We start from the raw sequence: 22,080 nt of genomic DNA on the forward strand, positions 1-22,080 counted from the left end.
CGTCAGTCACTTACTAGCTGCGTGACCCCGGAAGAGTCATTTAACCTCCATCTGTCTTAATTTCCTCAACTTTAAAATGGAGATCATAATAACAGCTACCTCACAGAGTTGTGGGGAACAACTAAGATAGTATACTTTAGCACTTAACACAGTTCTTGGCACATAGTAGGTGCTTAATAAATGCTTATTCTCTTCCTCTTCCATTCATTATTTCTCTGCAACTGTTAATGCTATCAATCACCCTCTTCTCCTCTTGTCTTAAAGTTTTCATGTCGCTGATATCTCCTGCTTGTCCTATCTGTCTGACCTCTCCTTTTCTGTCTTCCTGATTGGATCTTTATTTAGGCCTTGTCCATTATGCATCCCTTACATGCTTTGTCCTGGGCCATTTTATCTTCTTTCTATATACTATTTCACTTTGATGATCTCGTCAGCTTCTATGGATGATTTATCAGCTCCAGGCAGATTATTTTCAGATGTATGAATCCAGCCCTAACCTATCTCATGGTTTCCATTCTCAAATTGCCAACTGCCAATCAGATATCTTTAAACTGGATGTCCCATAGATATTTTAAACTCAACATGTCCAAAATTGAACTTGTTCTCTCTTTCTCCATCCTTCCTTCCATCTTCGTGACTTCCCTTTCTGACCAAAGCACCACCATCCTTGCAGTCCCCCAAGCTCACGACCTCTACTATTCTCTAATGGCCAAAATTCACTCTGTTGCCAAGGGCCATTGATTTTACCAACGCTAGTGCCAGACCGTCATCACTTTAACTCCGGGGCTACTGAAGTAGTCTTCTGTTTGGACTCAAGTCCATCATCTGCTCAGCTCTGGTTCTCCAAGGGGTGAGAAGTGAAGGGAAGAGATGCAGGGAGTCGGAGGCATTGGAGTCACAGTAAAGATGAAGAGTGGGGTTAAGAGTTACTCACAATCCCTGTAACTTCCCAAACCAAATCAGCCTTAGCAGACCACTGCTTCCCTGTGTGTGTTCTCTTCTCTTTTTAGAATGTACAGTCCTTGAGAGCAGAAACTGCCTAGATTTTTTTGAATTTGTATCCCCAGTGTCTGGAATATACAAATTACTTAATAAATGTTTTTCACTTATTAGTTCATTTACGATTCCCAAGAAATTACAACAGATAGAGACTAATTAAGTGACCCTTTGATGATAACATCAGGCAAGTCATAAAACATCATCTTCATTTTTTCTCCTTTATCTTCTGTCTCTTCATGTCTACTGGCTGCTTCCCTACTGACTACAAATATGCCTTTGTCTCCCCTTTCCACAAAAAAACTCTCACTTGGTTCTTCTGTCCCTGTTAACTATTGTCCTGTATTACTTCTTCCTTGTGTGGCTAAACTTGAGAATTCTCCATTAGGTGCCTCTACTTTCTGCCTTCTCACTCTGTTGTTAACAAAGTCTGACTTTTGAATTGATCGTTCAGCTGGAACTGCTCCCTCCAAAATTAGGAACAACCTTTGAGTTGCCAGATCTAGTGACCTCTTCTCAATTCCCATCCTTTTTGACCTCTCTGCAGCCTTTGACTCTGTTGCTCACCCTCTTCTCCTGGATACTCTCTTGTCTCTAGGTTTTCACATAACCACTGTCCCTGATTTTCCACCTGCCTATCTGTTCTTTCTCTGTCTCCTTTTACTGAGTCTTCATCCAAGTCACATCCATCCACCATAGATATCCCACAGGGCTCTTAGAGCTTCTTCTCCTTTCTATACTACTTCACTTCATCAACTCCTGTGGATTCAATTATCATCTTTCTGCCGATGATTCTCAGATGTGCTTATCTAGCCCTGTCCATCCTGCTGACCTCCAGTCTTAAATCTCCAACTGCCTGTTGGGCATCGAACTGGATGTCCTTCAGGCTTCTTAAACTCGGCGTGTCTAAAACTGAGCTCATTATTTTGCCCCCAAACTCTCCTATTTTCCTAACATTCCTGTTACTATCAAAGGTGCCACCATATAGCCCCCCAGTCACCCAGGCTCTCAATAGATGTCATCTGTGACTATTTTCACCTTTCCCCATATTCAGTCTGTTGCTAAGTCCTGTTGACTGCAGCGTCTTTCATTTACACCCCACCTCCACCACTTCTGTTTTGACACTGCCACCAATCTGGTTCTCATGATTTCATGCTCTGACTATTGTCACCTGCTGGTCACCTCTGTCTGAAATCTCTCCCCACTCCAGTCCATCCCTTCAGCTGCCAAAGTGATTTTCCTTAAGTGCAGATCAGATTCAAATCATGTTATCTCTCTCTCTCTCTGTCTCTCTTTCTTTCTCCTTTGTTTGGCCTTCAAAGCCCTTCATGACCTAGCCCCTTCCTACCTTTCTGGTCTTCTTACACCTTGCTCCCCCAACACATCTTCCATAGACTGACACTGGCCCTTGGCTGTTCCATGAACAAGATGTTTCATCTCTTGGCTCCAGGTTTTACCTGGCTGTTCCCCATGCCTAGAATATTCTCTGTCCTCTACTCTAACAAACTTCCTGGCTTCCCTTAGGTCCCAACTAAAATCGCACCTTCTACAGGAAACCTTTCTTTGATCTCTCTTAATGCTGGTACCTTCCCAATTTCTTGTGTCTGTAACTAGTGTGTACATATTGTTTGTATGTTATCTCCCCCATTAGTCTAGGAGGTCCTTGAGAATTAGGACTGGTTTTTTATTTTGTAGGTGATTTTGGCTTCTTGTATCTTCAGCAGTTAGTACAATTCCTGACACATAGTAGGTGCCTAATAAATGTTTATTGACTCACTGACTTACAACAAGGAGACATCCTCAACAAAGGTGTTAACCAGCATGCTGGAGGAGCCTCAGGGCAGAGTCCCAGGTAAAGACAGACTCCCTTGTGAATAGTCATATCCTTCAGGTCATCTTGTTTTGTAGATGACATTATGCTGGAAACTCTGTAGTATTCCCCACAAAGTAGTTTAACCTCCATTCACACAAGAAAAATCAAGAACATAAAGGCTGTCCTTTGCCCAGATTATGACATTCAGTTAGACAAAACAGATTTTAGCCACTAGGAAAAAACAGTACAAGTAGTTGGTGAGACAGGTCCTGAGGTAAGGAAGAGGAGGAAAGGGGATTGAGATTCCTTCAGGAAACCTTTAATTAAATGACCCCAAACACCTCCCAGAAACAAAAGCTTACTTTTTATGTATCTGAAGGTGATATTATATGTTTGTGAAATGTGGACCACAACAGCCTCAACATGCAAAATAATTATCCAGTAGATGGCAATGGAGAGGCCCATGAAACATAAAGCAACAGGACTCAAAGACGTCATCAGGGAAATGGCCAGTTGAAAGAGAAGACAGGGTGGTTGGGTAGTATGAGAGCTGGGATAACTCGCCTTGCTTCTGGCCTAGCAGTGTCAGCACTGGCCTAACAGTGATCAAGGCCTAAAGCCCCAGATGGGAAGATAGGAGGAGCTCCATAGGATAGGCTGCAAGTGTCATCATTGTGGAGGATAGCCAGATCTGTTGCTTCCATTGGAATGTACTGTTCTGGCATTGATTTTGTGAACAGTTCTTTTTTGATCACAAATTGCCACCGAGACACCTCAATGGCAACTCAAATCCATCTTGGCCAAAACTTTTCCCAAGCTTCCCATATTCATCTCCCTTCCTCTCTCTGTTCTTTCTGACTTCACTGTTTGTGGAGCCATTCATAGTCTTCTACTTTTGGAATCTTGGGGTTTGTTAGTTAAGATTCTTCCCATTCTTCTTTCATTGGTCACATCTAATCAGGCCTTGGTGGTTCAGGTGCTCTGTGACCCCTTCTCAATTGCTTCCTGGCTTCTCCCATAACCAACATCCCAGACTGAACTCCACCTTCTCCAGTCTCTCCTGCTGCTCATGGAAAATATGCAGGCTCTTTGCCTGTCATCCAGAGTCCTCCACTGCCCAGCTGTATGAGAGGTACCAGTAGCATAGTAGTTAGAAAGCTGGCCCCAGGTCCTGCCTGCATCCCAAACTGGCTGTGTGACCCCTGGAAGTGACTTCTAGGTGCTCTAGGCAACACTCTGAGGCAATTGCAGAAAATATGTGACCTGCATTGACAGAGGGCATGTCCTATACCAGTGAAGTCATAAATCCAGTCCTAACCCTCTCCGCACATACTCTGCTGTATCCAAACTGTAATTTTCTTTGTCCTCTAAATGCACTTTTCCAGTACTAATTATTCTCCTCCCCTTCATGATTCTTTAAAATTTCAATCAGATGCCATTTCTTGGGGCAGCTGGGTTATATAGTGGATAAGACTCAGGTCCTGGAGTCAGGAAGACCTGAGTTCAAATTTGACCTCAGATACTTTCTAGCTGTGTGATCCTAGGCAAGTCACTTCACCTGTTTGACACCATTTCCCTCATCTTTAAAAATGGGATAACGGCCAGTAGTATCCTACCTAGCAGGGTTATTGAGGATCAAAAGAGACAGTAATTGTAAAGTGCTTAGTAGAGTGCCTGGCACATGGTAAACTATATAAATTGATGTTGTCTCTATTAATATGATTATTTTGTTTTCTGTCGCCTTCCATCATTGCCTTTAGGACGTTGATATCTTGTTGAATTGATTTTTCTCCTTCACTCTTCATAAGATAGAATCATTCATCTGAAAATTTCTATCATGTATTATTGTCTTACATAGTGTATGTATCTTCTATGAGGATCCAGGTTGCATCTTATTCAAGCTTTGTTCCCCCAACCAGCCCCTAGTGCCCGGCTTTATCATTGGCTATCGTAATGCATCCAAGGCCCCTGCACAATGGCAGAGGCTGAAGGAGTGTCTTGTCCTGAAGAAGCAAGCATTCACATCCTAGGGTCTTCTTCATACCTCCTGGCAGCTTTGGTCTGCTCCTCAGGGAGTCCCATTCCATCTTGGCATGGTTTACATAGCCTCAGTCAAGACCAGCAACAGCCATGTTCAGATGGACATGCGCACTGGGAGCAGCAGCCGTGAAGGAGCTGTTAGGGTCAGAGTGCAGGGAAATCCCAGATGAGGCTTCCTGTATCACCCACCACCTAGAGACAGGATAGGCCAGAGCATAAGGGCATGCTGTGTGCAGCACCCACTTAAGTTGGCCTCCACACAAAACTCAGGCTCCATTCTTCCATTCTTGCCATTTTTCTGCTGTCTCTGGGCTTCCCAGATGGCAGTGACACAGCTTTAGCAGTTCAGCCAGCTTGGCAAAGGGGAGAATGATTTGAAGAGTGATGCCAGGAATGATAGAGTAGGCTTAACAGGGGAAAGGGGTACCCAAAGCCCTCTTGACTAGGCATGGAAATGTCTTCCCAGATGTGCTCTTGAGCGTAGTCCCCTCACTCCCTACTTCTCACAGCTTAGTCTCTCCCTCCTGCAGGCATGCCCAGACTTGTGTCTGACCAGATTCCTCATCTAACCAGAATTCCTTACCCAGACTCTCATCTTCTCATAAAGAAGCATCCCACCTTCCCTCTGCTTCCCTCCCCTTCTGCCACTAATGGCGAAGAGAGAGACAGATAGTCTGTGGGGGTCAGATTTCCTAACAAGCCAAGAGACTGTTTGCTCTGTGGCCTAACTGCCCTTTGATTTTTTCTTCCCCCACAGCCCAGTCCATGGAAATCGACCAGGACAGAACACAAAGCAGGCTCGCTCTCCGCTAGCCGGGATTCTGCCTTCACCAGTCCAGTTGCTGTCACCAAACCGGTAGTACTGGCAAGTGGTTCAGTACTTCCCTCTCCCAAAGAGGTGAGTAGGACCAGCCAGAGCTACCAGGGGTGAAAATGGCATTTCTCAGGATCTTCAGGGCTTGTCTTGTTGGCCTTACTAATAACATAACTCTCACAAAATGGCAGCTAGGTGGCTCCATAGTGCACAGAACGCTGGGCCTGGAGTCAGGAAGACTCATCTTACTGGGTTCAAATCTGGCCTCAGACACTGATTATCTGTATGACCCTGGACAAATCACTTAATCCTGTTGGCCTCAGTTTCCTCATCTGTAAAATGAGCTGGTGAAGGAAATGGCAAACCAGTCCAGCATCTTTGCCAAAAAAGTCAGACATGGCTAAATACCAACACAGATTGACACACTGTTAGCTGTGCTGGTCTCAATCACTAATGAAACGCTTGACCATAGATGAGACTCCACTAAGCTCTCAGGGACCCGGAGAAGGCCTGCAGTGTCTGCCCCTATTTTTGTTGTTTTGCTTCCAGTCAGTAGGTAGGTGAGAGAAGATCTCTGAGGAGGAATCAGTGAAAACCCCTGGCCCACATCATTGTCAGAGCAGTGGGTGTTCCACTTGTTTTTTAAATACTGCTTCCTTTCCTATGTTTGACCATGGGCCAACCATTTCATACCTGGGCCTCAGTTTCCTCAGCTATAGAATAAGGGGGCTGGTCCTAAAGGATCTTGAAGGTCATTCCATTACACACGTGTTTGCTGGATAGTCCCCAGGATACCTGGGGGAAGCACCTGTTAATGGGATTTTTTTTTTTTTTTTGACTTGCGATTTTATCAATGTTAGGAACTCTCAGTTTGGAACCTTCCTGAATTGATGCAAATTAACAATTCATCTACAAAGATAATGATGTACCCATGGTCACTAGCATGTATCAGAGAAACAATTTGACCCCAGGCATTTATTCCTCAATATAAAGTTGTTAATGGGATTTTAAATGTAGTCCGGAGAGGACTGGTCTCTAACCTGTGAAAATTTAATTTGGGGTGGTAACAATAGAAGGGAACCTTAGAGGAGGCAGTGGAGGTGAAGGTACTAGCCCAAAGTCACATAATCAGTAACAGCTGGGAGTCCCTGGGGTTCTAGTCCATTGCTATTTCTGCCATGCTACCCTTCCTCTCCTTAGATGCAGTCTCTGTTGTCACACACTTGCACTCTAACTAGCTAAGATAGACTGATGGGTTGTAACCATGAACATTCAGAGGGTGTCACAGATCCAGCTCTGTGATGCTGTTCTCAGTTTTTATAATGTGTAAGTTAGAATTTTTAATGGTGTCTAGGACTTTGTGAAAATATTGCTCCGTTCACTGAGATTTTTTGACTCTCAGTGAAGAAAAAATGTGTCAGAGATTGGGTTGACATATTCAAGAATAGGTGAGGTACAACCTGGGAAAGCTTCCTAAACTCAGACTGTGGATGACATTGCCTGGGCCCCTGGGTACAGATGACATCATACAGCTGTTCTGGAAAGGTTTTCCAAAAATGTAAAAGTTATTGTTTTGGATTGAATTTGGACAAAAAGAGAAATTACTTAGTGGGTGAGAAATGGAGCATATTGAAATAATCCAGAAACTGATTTCATGTAGAATGTGACAGCCGGAAATGACTTGCCTGCCAAGGAGGTAGACTAATCATTGAAGACTCTCAAGGCTCTCAATGAGAGTGATATTAGTCACTTAAGGGCTTTGTATAGACCCCATGGTTTTTTCACCCAGGCTTTGTTAACCTCAGTCGGCCATGTCATTGGGAGAGCAGCACCAAAGTCACCACACTCCGCCATCCTAGAGTAGAAAGTCCTGGCCTGTGCATCCTATATTTAGCTTTGTTTCAGTGCTAGGACCTGAATTCTGGGCAGAGAGCAATGTATTCAGGGTCTGAGATCATCCCCTGTTGGATGTCTTTCCAGTGACTTGTAGAACTATTCATTTTCCATATGGCCAGACCTCCGTCTCTTTGTGAAATGGAACTTCTGCTTAAATCAATTGAAGAAATACCATTTTTTGTCTCTTCCTGTACACTTAAACCTTCTCCTTTAAAACTCCCACTTTGTTTTGGGGCTTCCCATAGCTGTCCTTAAAAACTCTTACGTTTTTACGTAGCATCATTTACTTGGACATGGATACTATAATTTACTAGACTGAAAGACCTGAGTTCAAATCCTGCCTCAGACATTCATTAGGTGTGTGACTCTGGGCAAGTTACTGGACCACCATGTGCCCTTAGTTTCATCATCCGTGAAATGGGAATAATAATAGTACCTGCCTCCCAGGGTTATTGTGAGGATCAAGTGGGATAATATTTGTGAACCTTAAAGTGTTCTATAAGTGCTGGCTATTCTTATTAATTATCTCTAAGCTCATCATGTTGACACTGTGCACCAGGATACATCGTATGACATGTCCTCCATACTTCCTCATCCTAAGTTCTCCTCATCATCCGGGGGCTTCCTTTTAGCATTTTGAACATAAGTCCTCCCTCACACTCCTTTTCCGTTATGCATTTACAGGTTGTTAACCTTTATACTGTTTGCATCCATGATTTCATGAGTGGCCACCATTTCCCTCTGAATCCTACACAGTCTTGATTCTTAGAAGTTCAAGATCTTCTTTTTTGGAATTAGGTAGCATCATCGGAAGAATAGTGGTTGGGCCAGGGAGCAGCTGGAGAACACTGCAAGGAGGATTACTTTATTTTCATTTGTAGCCTAGTCTACCCTCTTCCTCTTCTTTTCAGTTCTGTGACCCTTTGTTGTTTATTGGTTGTTTATTGGCTTTATGAGGTCAATGACTTGAACAAGAATTTGACAAAATTACCTCCTGCAGGTATCATAATTTGGGTAATGGCATTCTTCATCCAATTGTTTTTTTCTTTATGGATTGTTAACCAGTCTATCTAAAGGCTATGGTCTCACTAAGGATACTCTGCAGTATTCTGGGGCATGATGCTATCAATAGTATTGCCTAACTGCATCTAAATCTCAGCATCCAAAGCCAGAGGATCAAAAGAAATTAGTTAGGAAAGGACTTGAATGAGCATCTAGTCTAATTCTTACCCAAGGAGGAGGCCTTGCTATAATATCCTGCAGTGGCCATGTTGGAAGTGCAAGGAGGTCAGACAGAAATAGAAATGGATTCCTGTGGGCCCATATGGATTTAGAAAATCACAAAGTAACATTACCTTTGTGAAGTCACTTTATTTTTTTTGTTAAACTTTTCCCAGTTAGGTTTTAACCTGCCAGTTTGACCCCCTCTGCTGTAGTAGACAGAGGTGTGAAAGTCCTGGGCTTCAGTCCCACCTGTGCCTCCACTTAGCAAGTCCCTTCAGCTCTCCAAGCCTTAGCTTCCTCATTTATGAAGTGGAATGAGGATACCTTTAGTACCTACCTATTTCACCTGGTACTTGTGAGACTCAGATAAAATAATGCATCCAAAATGCTTTGCAGTGATGCATACATTTCAGCTCCTACTAGGAAGACCTCACTACCTCCCTGAGCAACTCATTCCAATTTTAGACAGCTGGAATTGTTAGCAATACCATCCATTGAGCTGAAATCTGCTGCTATAATTCTGTTTCACCTCCCCCTTTGTTCCTAGCTCTGCTCTCCCTCCCCCCGGGGGGCCAAGTTCATCCCTCTTCCCCCATGGCTGCCCTTGAAGTAATTATACATAGCTACATGTTGTGTCCTTCTCTCCCTCCACCCCCTTCCCCAACTCCTCTCCAAACACCTGTCTTTCCTGGTGGGTATGAATAGGTGAGCTGCCTGACTAGTTGGCCTAGCTTTTTCCTCCCTCTTAAATGATTCTGTGTAAGCTTTTGTTTTTCCATACTGTCACTTTTATCAGTTCCTTTTTGTTTTTTAAACTTTTTTATTTTTTATTTAATTGTATTGACTCAAAGAGATTGCTTCATTCCCTCTATCTGAAGTTGTCTATATCACTCCCTCATCAAACCCCTCCCACTTAATGGTATAAGATTGCATTGACCCTACAGATGGTTTCTGTTACATGGGACTTTGTTCTTTATTTTACTTGTTCATTCCTCTGTGTTTATTGAGGCTGAGTTTTTATAAACTTTTTAATCGCATTGGCCTAAATCATCTTGTAGCAAAAATGCTCATCCTCAATACTTTTTAGTTAATTCCAAACAAAGGCCATGCACATCATCTGTCCAAACTTTTTGTAAGCTTGGAATGGCCATATTTGAAGAAATCATCACCCAATTATTTGATATGCAACTACACTGATACTGGCATGAGTTCCCAATTCAACATCCCTCAAAACTTGAAATCACAAGTGTGGTGGGAGAGACTTTACCTTTATGATTATTTTAAATACTATTTCTCTAATTGTGAGACTACCTGGTATATGTACCATGTGACCCAGATGAATTGAGTTGCATTTGTCTAAGCTAATGAATCTCATGTGTGTGCACATGAAAGACATTGGTTTAAATGGATCTGTGTGACAGTCTGATGGCTGCTTCTAAATCCGAGTAGAATTGTGAGTGCTCCTGGCTAAATTCCCCGGGGGGGGGGGTTAGATGCCCCAGATTTCAACATCTGCCAGCCTAGACCTTAGCACAGGTGGCATGCCCAGATAAGGAATATTTTGGACCTAACAGTAGAAAAGGTGCCAGCGACCTGAACATCAAAAGGGCCCAGAAATGCCTTTGGCAAAGCTGCTAACAGAGACACAAATAGGCACCTTCTGGCACTAACAGAACAATTCACTCCTTGGCCGTGTTATTTCATCTTCCCATTTTAGGCCTAAATGAGACCGCTCCCCATTAAATCTCAAAGTTTCATTGATGACTTTTGGATTTTATACCAGCCATTTCTTAATAGATCTCTGTTCCTCCCTCCACTCCCAAGAAGTCTCCCTTTCTACAGAGGAAATCATTTAAGCCAAGCCAGGTGAGACTGGCTACTACTGACAGTATGTGCAACATTTAATATCAGTACATCAGCAAATATTTACCAAGTGCCTGCTGCATGCCCAGCACTGCGTTAGCATTGACAGCATAGGTACAAAGAGTGAAACAGTCATGAAACAATCCACGTTCATAGGGAACTTACATGCTAGTGGGAGAAACAGATGTGTGTCTGTATAGCATAACTATTATGTGAATAAACAGATATTCAAAGTAGTTAAATACAAGGTAGTTTGAGGGGGAAGGCACTGACAGTTGGAAGATTAGGAAAGTTCCATGTAGAAGGTAGTGTTTGAGTGATATATTTTTTAAAATAAATTTAGTATTTATTTTTTAGCATTCATTTTTTAAAATCTTGAGTTCCAAATTCCCTCCCTCCAACTCTCCCCCACCCATTGAGAAGGCAAGCAACGTATCAATTACACGTGCAAAGTTATGCAAAACATTTCCATATTGAAAAAATACTCCATGTTGCATAAAAAGAAAAATAAAGAAAGTTTTTTAAAATCTACTTCAATCTGCACTTAGAGTTCTTCGTTCTCTCTCTAGAAGTGGATAGCATTTTTCGTCTTGAGTCCTATGGAATTGTCTTGGATCATTTTCTTGATCAGAGTAGCTAAGTCATTGTTACAATTTTGCTGTGACTGGAGGATTAGGAAACGTTTCGTGCAGAAGATCGTGTTAAAATTTTATTATTTATCATGTATCATAAAGGTGAAGTCCCTCTCACCACACTTGTGGTTTCAAACTTTAAGGGATGTTAAATAAATTGAGATGTTAAGCTCTTAACCATCGTTCTCCTTGTTCTGTTTACTTCACTTTGCATCAGTTCATATAAGTCTTCCCAGGTTTTTCTGAAACCACCCTGCTTGTCATATTTTATGGCACAATAGTATTCCATCACAGTCATAAGCCACAACTTGTTTGGTGATTCTCCAGTTAATGGGCATCTCCTCAATTTCCAATTCTTTCCTGCCACAAAAAAGGCTGCTATAAAAATTTTTGACCATGTATGTCCTTTTCCTTTTCTTTGATCTCTTTGGAGGCATAGTGACCTAGCAGTGAAATTGCTGAGTCAAAGAGCATTGAGCTTCATCTTAAAGGGAAGGTCTTGTTAGAATCTGATCCTCCACTGATGCTTTATCTATAAGATATCCCACTGCTCTTTAGTAAAGGGACTGCAAGACATAGCTGTTTGGGAAAAGTCTTGAACACAGCTTTGCAAGTGCTACACTGTGAAATCAATAATGAGCCCAGCCTTGCGCCAGCCACCGTTAATATGGGAACAGAATGAAATTGGGTCTGCCCTCCAGGAGCTCAATTTCAGCAGAAGAGGGGAACTCCAGGTGAGAAACTCCACCAGTGCCACTTGGCACTTTTCTCTGCAACTCAGCCTGAGTGTGGCTGCCCAGAGTCTCACCTGTAACTCCTTTTTACAGATGAGGAAACTAAGGAAGACACAGTTTAAGTGATGGGCCCAGGATTGCACAGCTAAAAGAGTCTGAGGCTGGGTTTGAAATCAGATCTTCCTCAATCCAGGTCCAGCACCTACTATCCAAATTTATATTGTCCAACCTCATCTGGGCCCTTATTGCAGCAAAGCAGTCTTCCTTTTATTCCTCCCTAGTTGAATCTCTTACCTCACTAACTCCTCTTTCTCAGCTGAGAATCTAGCCTCTTATTTTACTTAGCAAATTGAGGCCATTCTATGTGAGCTCCACTTTCTTCCGTTCTCTTCGTCTCAAAACCACCTGCCATCAGCCCCCACTCTTTCTTCTTTTCTGCCAGTCTGATGGAGATGACCCTTCTCCTCACCAGTGTCAACTCCTCTCTATATGCCCTGGATCCTCTCCCCTTACATCTCCAGCTGACTGCATTCTAGAACATCCCTCTCTGTTTTGTCTTCAAAACACCTCCCTCTCTACTCCTGGTTCTGTCCTTCCTGCCTTCAAATAGCCCTCGGTTCCCCCCATTCTTAAAAAGATACCTCAAACTTGACATGTCCAAAACTAAACCCATTATGTTCCCATAGTCTCTCCTTTTTAAAATCTCCCCCTTTCTGTCAAAGTCACCACCATCCTTCCAGTCTTCTAGGTTCATGACTAATATTTTGTCCTGAATTCTCTCCTCTCCCTCAACCCACATACCCAGTCAGTCACCAAATCTTGCCCTTTCTACTTTTACAACATTTCTCACATCTGACCCTTCTCAGTGTTCTTAAATGCTCTTGCTTATGTCACTGACCACCAGACTGGCTGCCAGGGAAGGAGGGAGTCCAGGTGGATTCTTTGTCTAAACTCAGGGTGATTCAGATTACCAACGGAAGAGTCATGAGTGAGATGGAATTGCAAGGACCAGGCATTCTAAAGTTTAAAGCCTGTAAGAGCTGGTCCATGGAAGTCCCCAGTTCCAGATTTTGCCTAACAAAACTCTTATTGTGTGTTTGTTTAGAGCCCCTCCAGCACCACCCCTCCCATCGAGATTAGTTCCTGCCGCCTAACCAAGCTGACCCGTCGGACCACAGACAAAAAGAGTGAGTTCCTAAAGACTCTCAAGGATGACCGGAATGGAGAGATCTCAGAGAACCGAGAATGTGACAAACTGGAGGACGTAAGACCAAAGGCTTTCATAAGGCAGAAAGTGGGGAAGCAGGGGAGGGGGAGGAGCACCTTGCTGGAAGTAGTGTCCTCATGTTTCTGGATTAGTGTTGGTCTGTAAACACTTGAATTTTTACTTTGGTGAAGGAACTAATAAACCATTGGCATATTTATTAAGTATTAGTAATGGGCACAGGTTGTACCAAAAAATCCATTTGCAGTTTATAGTTATCCCCCCTAAAATGCCTTTTTTTTTCCTGGCATACTTGTAACAAAGAAATGTAAGTTACAATCTATGTAAAGTTGTATAGCAACTCAGTGCCAAAAGCAAGGGCTAGATTAGTAGCTGTATTTAAATTAAAGCCCCAATCCCAGTTACCAGACTAGCTTCTATTTCACTAAAATTGAAGTTACCCCCTGAGGAAAAGATAATTCAGCACAACCAGCACCAAACACCTCCCATGCCTCCCATTGCAGCAGAGAAACTGCTGGGCTAACACTGGGTCTCTGTTCTTAAAGTTGACCATGTAACAGAAGCTAAGATAAAACTTGGTCCTGATTAGTACAAATACTGAGTCCCCTTGAAGTATAATTACATAAAGTGTTTGGTTAAAGGCCAGTGGAAATACTCAGTGTGAATTCAAAAAATGCAGCCACTGCAGGGGATCCATTATTTGCTCTAAGGAGAACCTAGCCATATGTATTTTTCACTGCCTGCCTTGTATCCATAAAGACAAATTTTTTTTTGGATCCAATTCTCACTCACGGGAGGCACTGGTTGTCCTAGAGGTTGAGGGTAGAGGAGAGCAGAGCTGGGCAGAGTGTGGTGCTCCCTCACTTTAAGAGAGCAGGCTGTATTGAAGGTGCAGAGGAGAGCTTTCTGAAGAGGCAGATGTCTCTGAAGGACAGGGAACCCCCTTAGGTTTTTAAATGCCCCGTACATAAGATAGAAGCTTGACGTGGTTCTCAAAACAGGACTGTCAGGAGGGCTAAAGTTGAGAATGAGCTGAAGCTGACTGGAAAGCCATGGACCACAAAATGATTTGGGCTTGTGTTTTTGGATGAGCTATATTGAGGAAAAGAGGAGTCTCAAATGACAGGTCTGTTGTGACTATGACAGCTGCTGACGAGGTGCTTGATTTTTATTCTTCTGTTCTCGCTGTTGGTGAGAATGACCTTTACACTGCATAGAAATGGCTAATAGGAAATTGATTCCCAATATAAATAATTCCCATTTTACAGTTGAGGAAAGTTCAGTAATTTGCCTGGGGTCACATAGCTAGTAAGTGTCCAGGGCAGGACTCTGGTGTTACTTTTTTCCATCTGGCTCCCCAGCATCTTCTGGAATTAAAAGAACAGGCAGGTGTGATCACCAAAGCATTGTTAGTGATATTGAAAACATCGTGGCAAGCCAGAAAGGCATCAGGAGTACTGGTAAAGAGCAAATGTCTCCATTTTCCCAGAAGAGAAAGCAAATAGAATTTTCAGCAATGAGGTGGACTTGATTTGAAAGAGGATTCTAGAAACTATTGTTAGAAATGATTCCAAGACTCGGAAAAGACTTGTCAGACTTAGTTCTTTCTAAGGGATACCTCCCAGAGAAATGGAGATTTTTATAGTGAGGATAAAGATGTCCTGGGCAAAATGCTAAAGACGTTGAAGGTTTTCATTCCCCCTACTGATTGAAGGAGGAATTGAGAAAGAGGCAGGTTTGGGAAACAACCAGCTGGCTAAGAAGGTATCAGTCCTGGGTTTGGGTTTCTGGACCGAAGCTTAAAATGTCTGAATAATAGGCCAGAAATAGAGTATACCTAACTGGAGTTGAGTTTCTTTTATTTTTTTGTGGTTGGGGTTTTCTAAAGCTGTTTTTGGAATCTCAAAAATCTAGTATGGGGGAATCCACCTACTTCTAACATGGAAAATGGTCCCCATGTGGATTACCAGCTTCCTTCAAGGCCCAGCCCAGACCCACCCAGGGCAAGAGGCCTTTCCATCTCTGTCCAGCTCCTCTTCAGTATGTGTCTGAGGCCCACATTACTCCCAGTTGCATTCACAACTATAATTGGGAAATAGATAACGATTTGTTGAAAGTGTAACAAGATAAATGAAAATGAAACCTAAGTCAGTGTGTGGTCCACAAGGTCGTTATGGATGGTTTTTGTTTGAGTTTAACCTCACTGCCAATAGAATGTGACCCTCTGAAGATCGGGGCCAGCTTGGCCTTTGTTTATATTCCTAGAGCCTAGCACAAAGTAAGTGGCAGAAACGATCCACTGGACTACCCTAGCCCAGAATAAGTCTCCACCCTCCCATCCCCATGTAGATCCACCAGCATCTTTGGGGTCATGCCAGGGGTTTGTGCCTGATGTCTCATATCCCATCTCCGAAATGTTAGAACAATGATAGCTAGGAATGTGGGCTGACAGGGAACACTGGGAAACAAGGCCAGAAAGGTAGGTTAAGGGGCTTCTAAATGCCAGTAAATAGAAATATTACAGTTAACTGTAATATACAATATTGCCTGAGAATTGTATCAATGAAGTAAAAACCAAAGCATTCCATGGCACAGAGACCTAAGTGAATGGTACAGTGGATAAAGCACTAAGCCTGGCATGAGGAAGACCTGTGTTCAAACCCTGCTTCAGACACTTGCTAGCTATGTGACCCTGGGCAAGTCACATAACCTCTGCTTCAGTTTCGTCATCTGTAGAATGGGGAATCATAATAGCACAATGTCTTGCACTTAGTAGGTTTTTAATAAAAATTTATTCATTTTTGTGTGTGAGGAGGGGAAGGATGAGGCAGACCAAGGAATCAAAGAAGGTTTTCTGGAGGAGGGAGCATGTGAGTTGAGCGTTTAAGAACATATAGGAATTAAATAAGCGGTTCCTAGGGAGTGTATCCCAGGTATAGACAGAGAACAACATGGGCCTGACGAAGAAGAGACCTTCTGAAAAGGTCTGGCTGCACCAGCTTGTGGAGGACCCGAGTATCGCATACAGGAATTTGAACTGACCCTGAGAATCACAGATGGGAATTTGACTGACTCGGGAGTCAGGAGGGAAACAACTCAAGATTTTTGAGCAAAGAAATTAAATGATCAGAATTCTGTAGAAGAGACAGACCGTGGAATGAAGACTACACTCATGAAGAGAGACCAGTCAGGAAAATGACACGGCGTGGGGGGGGGGGGGGGGGGCGCGGATTGTAAAAATCCAGGAGTGGGGATTGAGGGAAAGACAGGGCTCCAGGACTTAGATTTGCACAGGATCAGAGTCTGTCTCATTTTACAAAAGAGGAAACAGATTCTGTAGACATTATGGAAATGGGCTTGGGAGCTGACAGAGGGAAATATTTATCACAAGGTTACAAAAGTGGGCATCTGGGAGGAGCTGGAAATCGGGCTGGTTTTTAGATGTGCTGAGGTCGACTTAATGAATATTAAAGAATTTGAAAGACAAGGGTTTGAATCCAAGCTCCAGGCTTTATTAGCTTAAGTCTTCAGCACTTCCTTTTCCTCCTCTTTTATGTGGAGATAGTAGAGGCCCTGGAGGCCCCAAGACTCAAGTTCAAATCCGGCCTCAGACTTTTACTATCTGTGAGACCCTGGGCAAGTCACTTAGACTCAGTTTGCCTCAGTTTCTTCATCTGTAAGATGGGGATAATAACCACCTACCTCACAAGGCTGCTGTGTACAGTATTTGTTGCTATGCAGTAGTATTTTTAAAAAGTTCTTAGAATAGCATCTGGCACAAGGTGACAGTAAGAAGACTGCTCTGTAAAAGCCCTGAGAAATGTGAGTTATCGTCTATTCATAAGAAGAGGCTGAAACCCTGAGATTGCCAGGGGGTGGCTGGGGATGCTCACTTAGGGATTGGGAAGAGGTTGGGTGAAGAATCCCAGCATCATAAATGTGAGAGTTAAGAGAACACTCCTCCACAGCCTCTCCAGAAGAACCCCCACTGGATAACCTTGCCAGCTTTTACTTGGAGACTCCCAAGGAAGGGGAGGGGTGTCCATCCCACTCTGACTCTGCTCTCATAGTTAGCAAGCCTTTCCTGACATCAGCCTGAATTGTCTGCTTTGCACCTTCCCTTCTTGTATCTCATCCTGCTCTCTGGTGCCAAGGGCAGCAAATCTAATCCCTCCTCTACTCACCAGCCCTTCCCAGACATGAACCCATCTATCATGTCCCTCCCTGAATCTTATTTTCTCCTGGCTCCACATGATGAACTGAAGTCCCTTTCCCGTCATCTTGATCACCCTCCAGGCATTCCCAACTGATGAATATCCTTTAATATTCTGGTACCCAGAACTGAGCAGGTTGGGACTGTCACCATCCTGCTCCTGGAAGCCTTGCCCCTCCCAGAGCTTGGCTGCCACCTCACCTTAGTGACTCACTGAGCTTTAGCAGTACCCGATCCCCAGATCTTTCTCCAGATACCTACTGTTTCTCCATGGCTCCCTCATCTTACTGTGTGGAGTTGGTTTTCTTTATACCCAAGCTTAAGAGTTTACATTTATCCCTAATGAATTTCATCTTATTAGACTGAGCCCTTTGCCCTAGCCTAGCCTATCAAGGTCCTTTGGATCCTGACACTGCTGTTCATATGTCAGCTGGCCTTCCTAGTTTTGCTTCATCTGCAGATTTGATCAGCAGCACCTTCTCAGCCTTCATCCATGTCATAGAGAAAAAGGTTAAACAGCACAAGTCGGAGCACAGATCTCCAGAGCACTCCACTGGAGACCTTGGTGACATTGACCTGTTAATAATTACTCTTTGAATCTGGCCATCCCACTCATGCTGAATCCATCTAACTGTATTATCCTTCAAAAATTAAAACGCAAGGATCATGTACTTCCCATATCTAAGGTTCTTTTTCCTTGATAGTTTGATTACCTTTTTTCTCTTACCTTGCTCTAAATTGTGTCGAAGCAAAATCAACCCTCACTACTGGCAGTTTGAGTGTGCTTCCAAACACAGCAATCACAAAGTAGTACTTCCTTGCCACCAGTGTCCTTTGTAAGTTTGAGCACAGTCATATTAGGAAAAACCAAACTTAGGCTCTCAGGGGCATCCCAACCTGTTGGGCTTCAGTCCAGAATCCCAGAGCCTCTCCTGAAATTCATAACAACCCAGCTCCTTTCGAAGCTGAATATGTTCCTGATTCTGTGGACTCTTCTTTTTTTCTCCTTTTCTTCCTTGGACGACTTGGGGGAGATTTTCAGGAAACCCAGGCTATACTGGAGGAAACTCCATCTTGCTACTTGTTTTAAGTCTTAGATCCAAGCCAGTAGGGCTTGGAGCTAAGAAAATAAAACCATCTACATCCATAACAGGAAATATTTATCAAGCAACCACTTCCTTGCTACTTATTTGGTGATCTTAGTCCTCTTATCACAGAAACCTAAGTCAAAACTCCGTTAGGGTCTTAGATCTAATTTTGAGTTAAGTGAGCTGTCAGCAGTGGGGATGTTGTGTTGTCATACAGTAGCAAAGCTGTGCCTGTCCTAAGTGAATTATGTTGTGCTTTCCATCTATAAAAGGGCCAGGCTTAGGACTTGGTGGTGGGTGACGTTGGGCACTAGCTTCAGTCTCACTTAAGAAATCTGTACCCCTCATAACTAAGTCTGCATAGCTGTTATACAGATTATTAGCCACCATAAGAAGAGGGGTTTCAGTGAAATGGTCTAAAACTCAGCCAGGACAACAGCTTCTTGTACTCCTTTGGCAGTTGGTTAACCCTGTAAACCCACATTTCTCTTGGGAGAGAAAGTACTGGGCAGGAGGGAGGAAAATTATCCTGTGCTTGGGTGCTTGGGACTGCTCGTTGGCAAAGGGCAGTTTTCCCAGGTGATTTCTTTCTTTCCTGCTGCAGATGGAGGGGAACAGCACACCAGAACCAAAGGAAAATGGGGAAGAGGGTTGCCATCAGAATGGCCTCACTCTCCCCCTAATGGAGAAGAGAGAAGGCCTTTCTCTCTCATTGGAAGCGGAACACAGGTGAGTGAAAGAAAACCAATCCTGGCAAGTGTTGCTTAGTGTGGAAAGCTGGCTGGTGGGTACCTGGGGGCCTTCAGGCCACAGGCAGGTTGTCATCTCAGGAAAGTGTTACCAAGCATCTCATCACAAAAAAACCTGAGTCCTGCACTGGCCCAGAACTGACTTGGAAGGCACCCAAAGCAAGAATGAACTTGCATCTGTAGTTACTTTTGTGTCAAGAAGAGTTAGTAACATTGGAGTGGGAGAGGGGTCAGCAGAAAGAAGGATTCCTTAATTAAGACACTTTTTCCCCTCTGAGAAGTTCCTATTCTTGTTCCCTTCCCTCTATCCCTGTATCCATCTCTGTTCTTCCGCCTGTGATCCTCCAGGTGGTTCTCGTCTCTAGTCCCCTGAGCTGGTTGGTTCTGGCAATTGGCAACATTCATCCCTTGGATTTCCTTTGGTAGCCTTGGTCGTCTTGAATGTCCCAGTTAGTGTGAATAATGAATCCCCTAGGATGGTCACTGATACTTGAATTCACACTGTTTGAAGTTATACTTGTGTAAAATATGGTCATTGGAAGTAGGTGGTGTGACTTTGAATGATGTGGCCACTTTTGAGGAGTCATTCTTCACCCTCACCAGGATCTGACTCTGATTTGGTGCTGACTGTGTGCCTCACTGTCCCCAGAGGGCACCTGCTGAGGGCTGGGATGTTTGGGCACAGAAAGGAGGGAAGCAGGACAGGAGGGAGCCAGAAGCTCTTGGTCTTCTCTCATCTGCCCTGTTCCCACTGACATGTTCCTTCTGTTGGAACAGGTTATTGAAAGCAATGGGCTGGCAGGAATACCCAGAGAATGACGAAAATTGTCTTCCCCTCACGGAGGACGAGCTGAGAGAGTTCCACATGAAGACAGAGAAGGTATGTCTGCCACTTATCCCACTGCCCCTGCACAGCTTTGTTCAGATTGTGCAAACTCACCTCTTGCTGTTGTCACCCCCCAAACCCCAGGAGAGCCCCTGCTCACAGTGATTGTCACCTTCCTCCCTTCCCCCAGCTAAGAAGAAATGGCTTTGGGAGGAACGGCTTCTCTCAGAGCCGCCGCCTCTCTGGCCTTTTTGCCACTTGGAGAAATGCTTTGAAGCCCGAGGCCGAGGACTCGGGCACAGAGACAAGCAGCAGCGAAACTTCAGATGACGAGGCCTGAGCCGAGTGACCTGTCCAGCTCCGCTCCCCGTCAGGGTTGTATAAATGAAACCGTTCTTTTTCCTTTCTTTGTTCATTGCTGTTGAATCCTTCGTGCACAAAGGGAATGATCCCAAAGAAGAGAGATTGGCTTGTTTGGCTTTTTTTTTTTTTTTTGGTTCAGCCTGTTCTATGCTTAATAGAGGCAAGTTTGTATAGCTGGGAAATTTGTGACAAAAAAATAAAATCTATAAGTACACACATACACACAAATTTCTGTGTGCAGCTGTGTGTGTAGGACAGTAAATGTGTCTAGGACAGTAAAAGTATCTGACAGAGCTGGTGGCAGAAGTGAGCAAGAGCCGGACCTTGGCAGCCATAGCTTTCTAACACAGCCCACCCACCCCAGCCAGCCCCCCCCTGCCTGCCCTGGGCCCTCGCCAGCCCAGGACTACTCACAATGTGCTCAAACAATCATTGTCAATGACAAAATGACTACAAAAGTTATAATTGTGTTAAATTAATGCAAATAACATGGATTTTTAATTTTCTTTTATTTTTGGCGGCTCGGGCAGCTTTCATCACTTAACCAAGCATTCGTGGGTTTCCTTTTTTCCTTTTTGGGTACAGCTGTAAAATATTTGGATATAGGAATTGTTGTGTTCTTCTCGCAGCCTTGATATTCAGGGTGGATTGTAAAATATAAATTTTTGTGAGATTTCAAAGATTAAGATTATTTTGATAACATTATTTACAGATTTTAAAAAGTGGTTATCACATGAGTCTGTATAAGGGGAAAAACTACTGCATCAAAAATAACTAACTTGGAATAAATATTTTGCATCAGTTTGCCAATTGGAGTTGTCCTTCTTGCGTGAGAAAGAGTTTGGTTTTAAGGGAAGTGGTCCCAATTCTTCTCTGGTAATGCTGTTAGTGTATAAATCTGGGGGGCAGATCTTGGGTTTTTGCCAAAACTTTTCTTTCCCTTGGATGTTGGAAGCTGTTATGGCTCCCTGGTGCCTCAGTGTAAATGACATTCCAGGCCTTTGATCTGAGGAAAGGGCTATGTCCCATCCTATCCTACCTCTTTCCAGCATCCTGCAGTGCTTCCCCATCCATTGCCTCTGGAATAAAGGGGCCAAGCTTGGGCTTTACTCCTCATGGCCCATTTCCCCACCCTGAAGTACACACCCCTCTCTCCATTTTCAGCAGAAGGTCTCGGGTAGTGGTAGTTTGGTTCATGTCACACTTTATTTGGACATTTTTCGTGGGCTCAGTCACAGTTCCCAGTCTCCATAAGTCACACCCAGAGAGGCCAGTGTAGAACCCCTGCTTTTCTCTGTGTTAGCAGGAGCTGCTGGGCCCCCAGGAGCCAGTCTCTGCGGTTATTTATCCCTGAGGCCTGGACCTTCAGGACAGCGTCCTGGGCTGTTTGTGGGTCCCACAAGCTCAGTCAATAGACAGGGTGAGGTGGGGGGAGGTTTTTTGGAAGCTTCATTGTTCGGGGAGGGGTGGCAGTGCATCATGAAGGCATAGGACATTTATTAAATATCCCTTGCATGAAGAATTCCAAATGAGCCCTTGGGGAGATGCTGGGTTTAGATGAGACAAAGGCCCTGCCCACCCTCCTGAAGCTGACAGCACTGGCA

The 22,080-nt window shown here is 43.8% G+C and overlaps 1 protein-coding gene across 6 annotated transcripts in view; it reads left to right on the plus strand.

The window, feature by feature from the left end:
* Positions 1 to 21,286, plus strand: part of GPBP1L1 (GC-rich promoter binding protein 1 like 1) — an 81,467-nt gene extending 60,181 nt beyond the window's left edge. For all 6 annotated transcript variants that reach the window (XM_036755031.1, XM_036755036.1, XM_036755035.1 and 3 more), the window contains 5 exons: positions 5,607 to 5,747; positions 13,118 to 13,276; positions 19,143 to 19,267; positions 20,065 to 20,167; positions 20,304 to 21,286. In XM_036755031.1, the coding sequence (XP_036610926.1) occupies positions 5,607 to 5,747; positions 13,118 to 13,276; positions 19,143 to 19,267; positions 20,065 to 20,167; positions 20,304 to 20,453 (678 nt within the window). In that variant the 3' untranslated portion in view covers positions 20,454 to 21,286. The remainder of the gene's footprint in view (positions 1 to 5,606; positions 5,748 to 13,117; positions 13,277 to 19,142; positions 19,268 to 20,064; positions 20,168 to 20,303) is intronic.
* Positions 21,287 to 22,080: the final 794 nt, after the last annotated feature.

The sequence above is a fragment of the Trichosurus vulpecula genome, chromosome 4 (genome assembly GCF_011100635.1).
Source record: "Trichosurus vulpecula isolate mTriVul1 chromosome 4, mTriVul1.pri, whole genome shotgun sequence".
In the NCBI taxonomy this organism is placed as follows: domain Eukaryota; kingdom Metazoa; phylum Chordata; class Mammalia; order Diprotodontia; family Phalangeridae; genus Trichosurus; species Trichosurus vulpecula.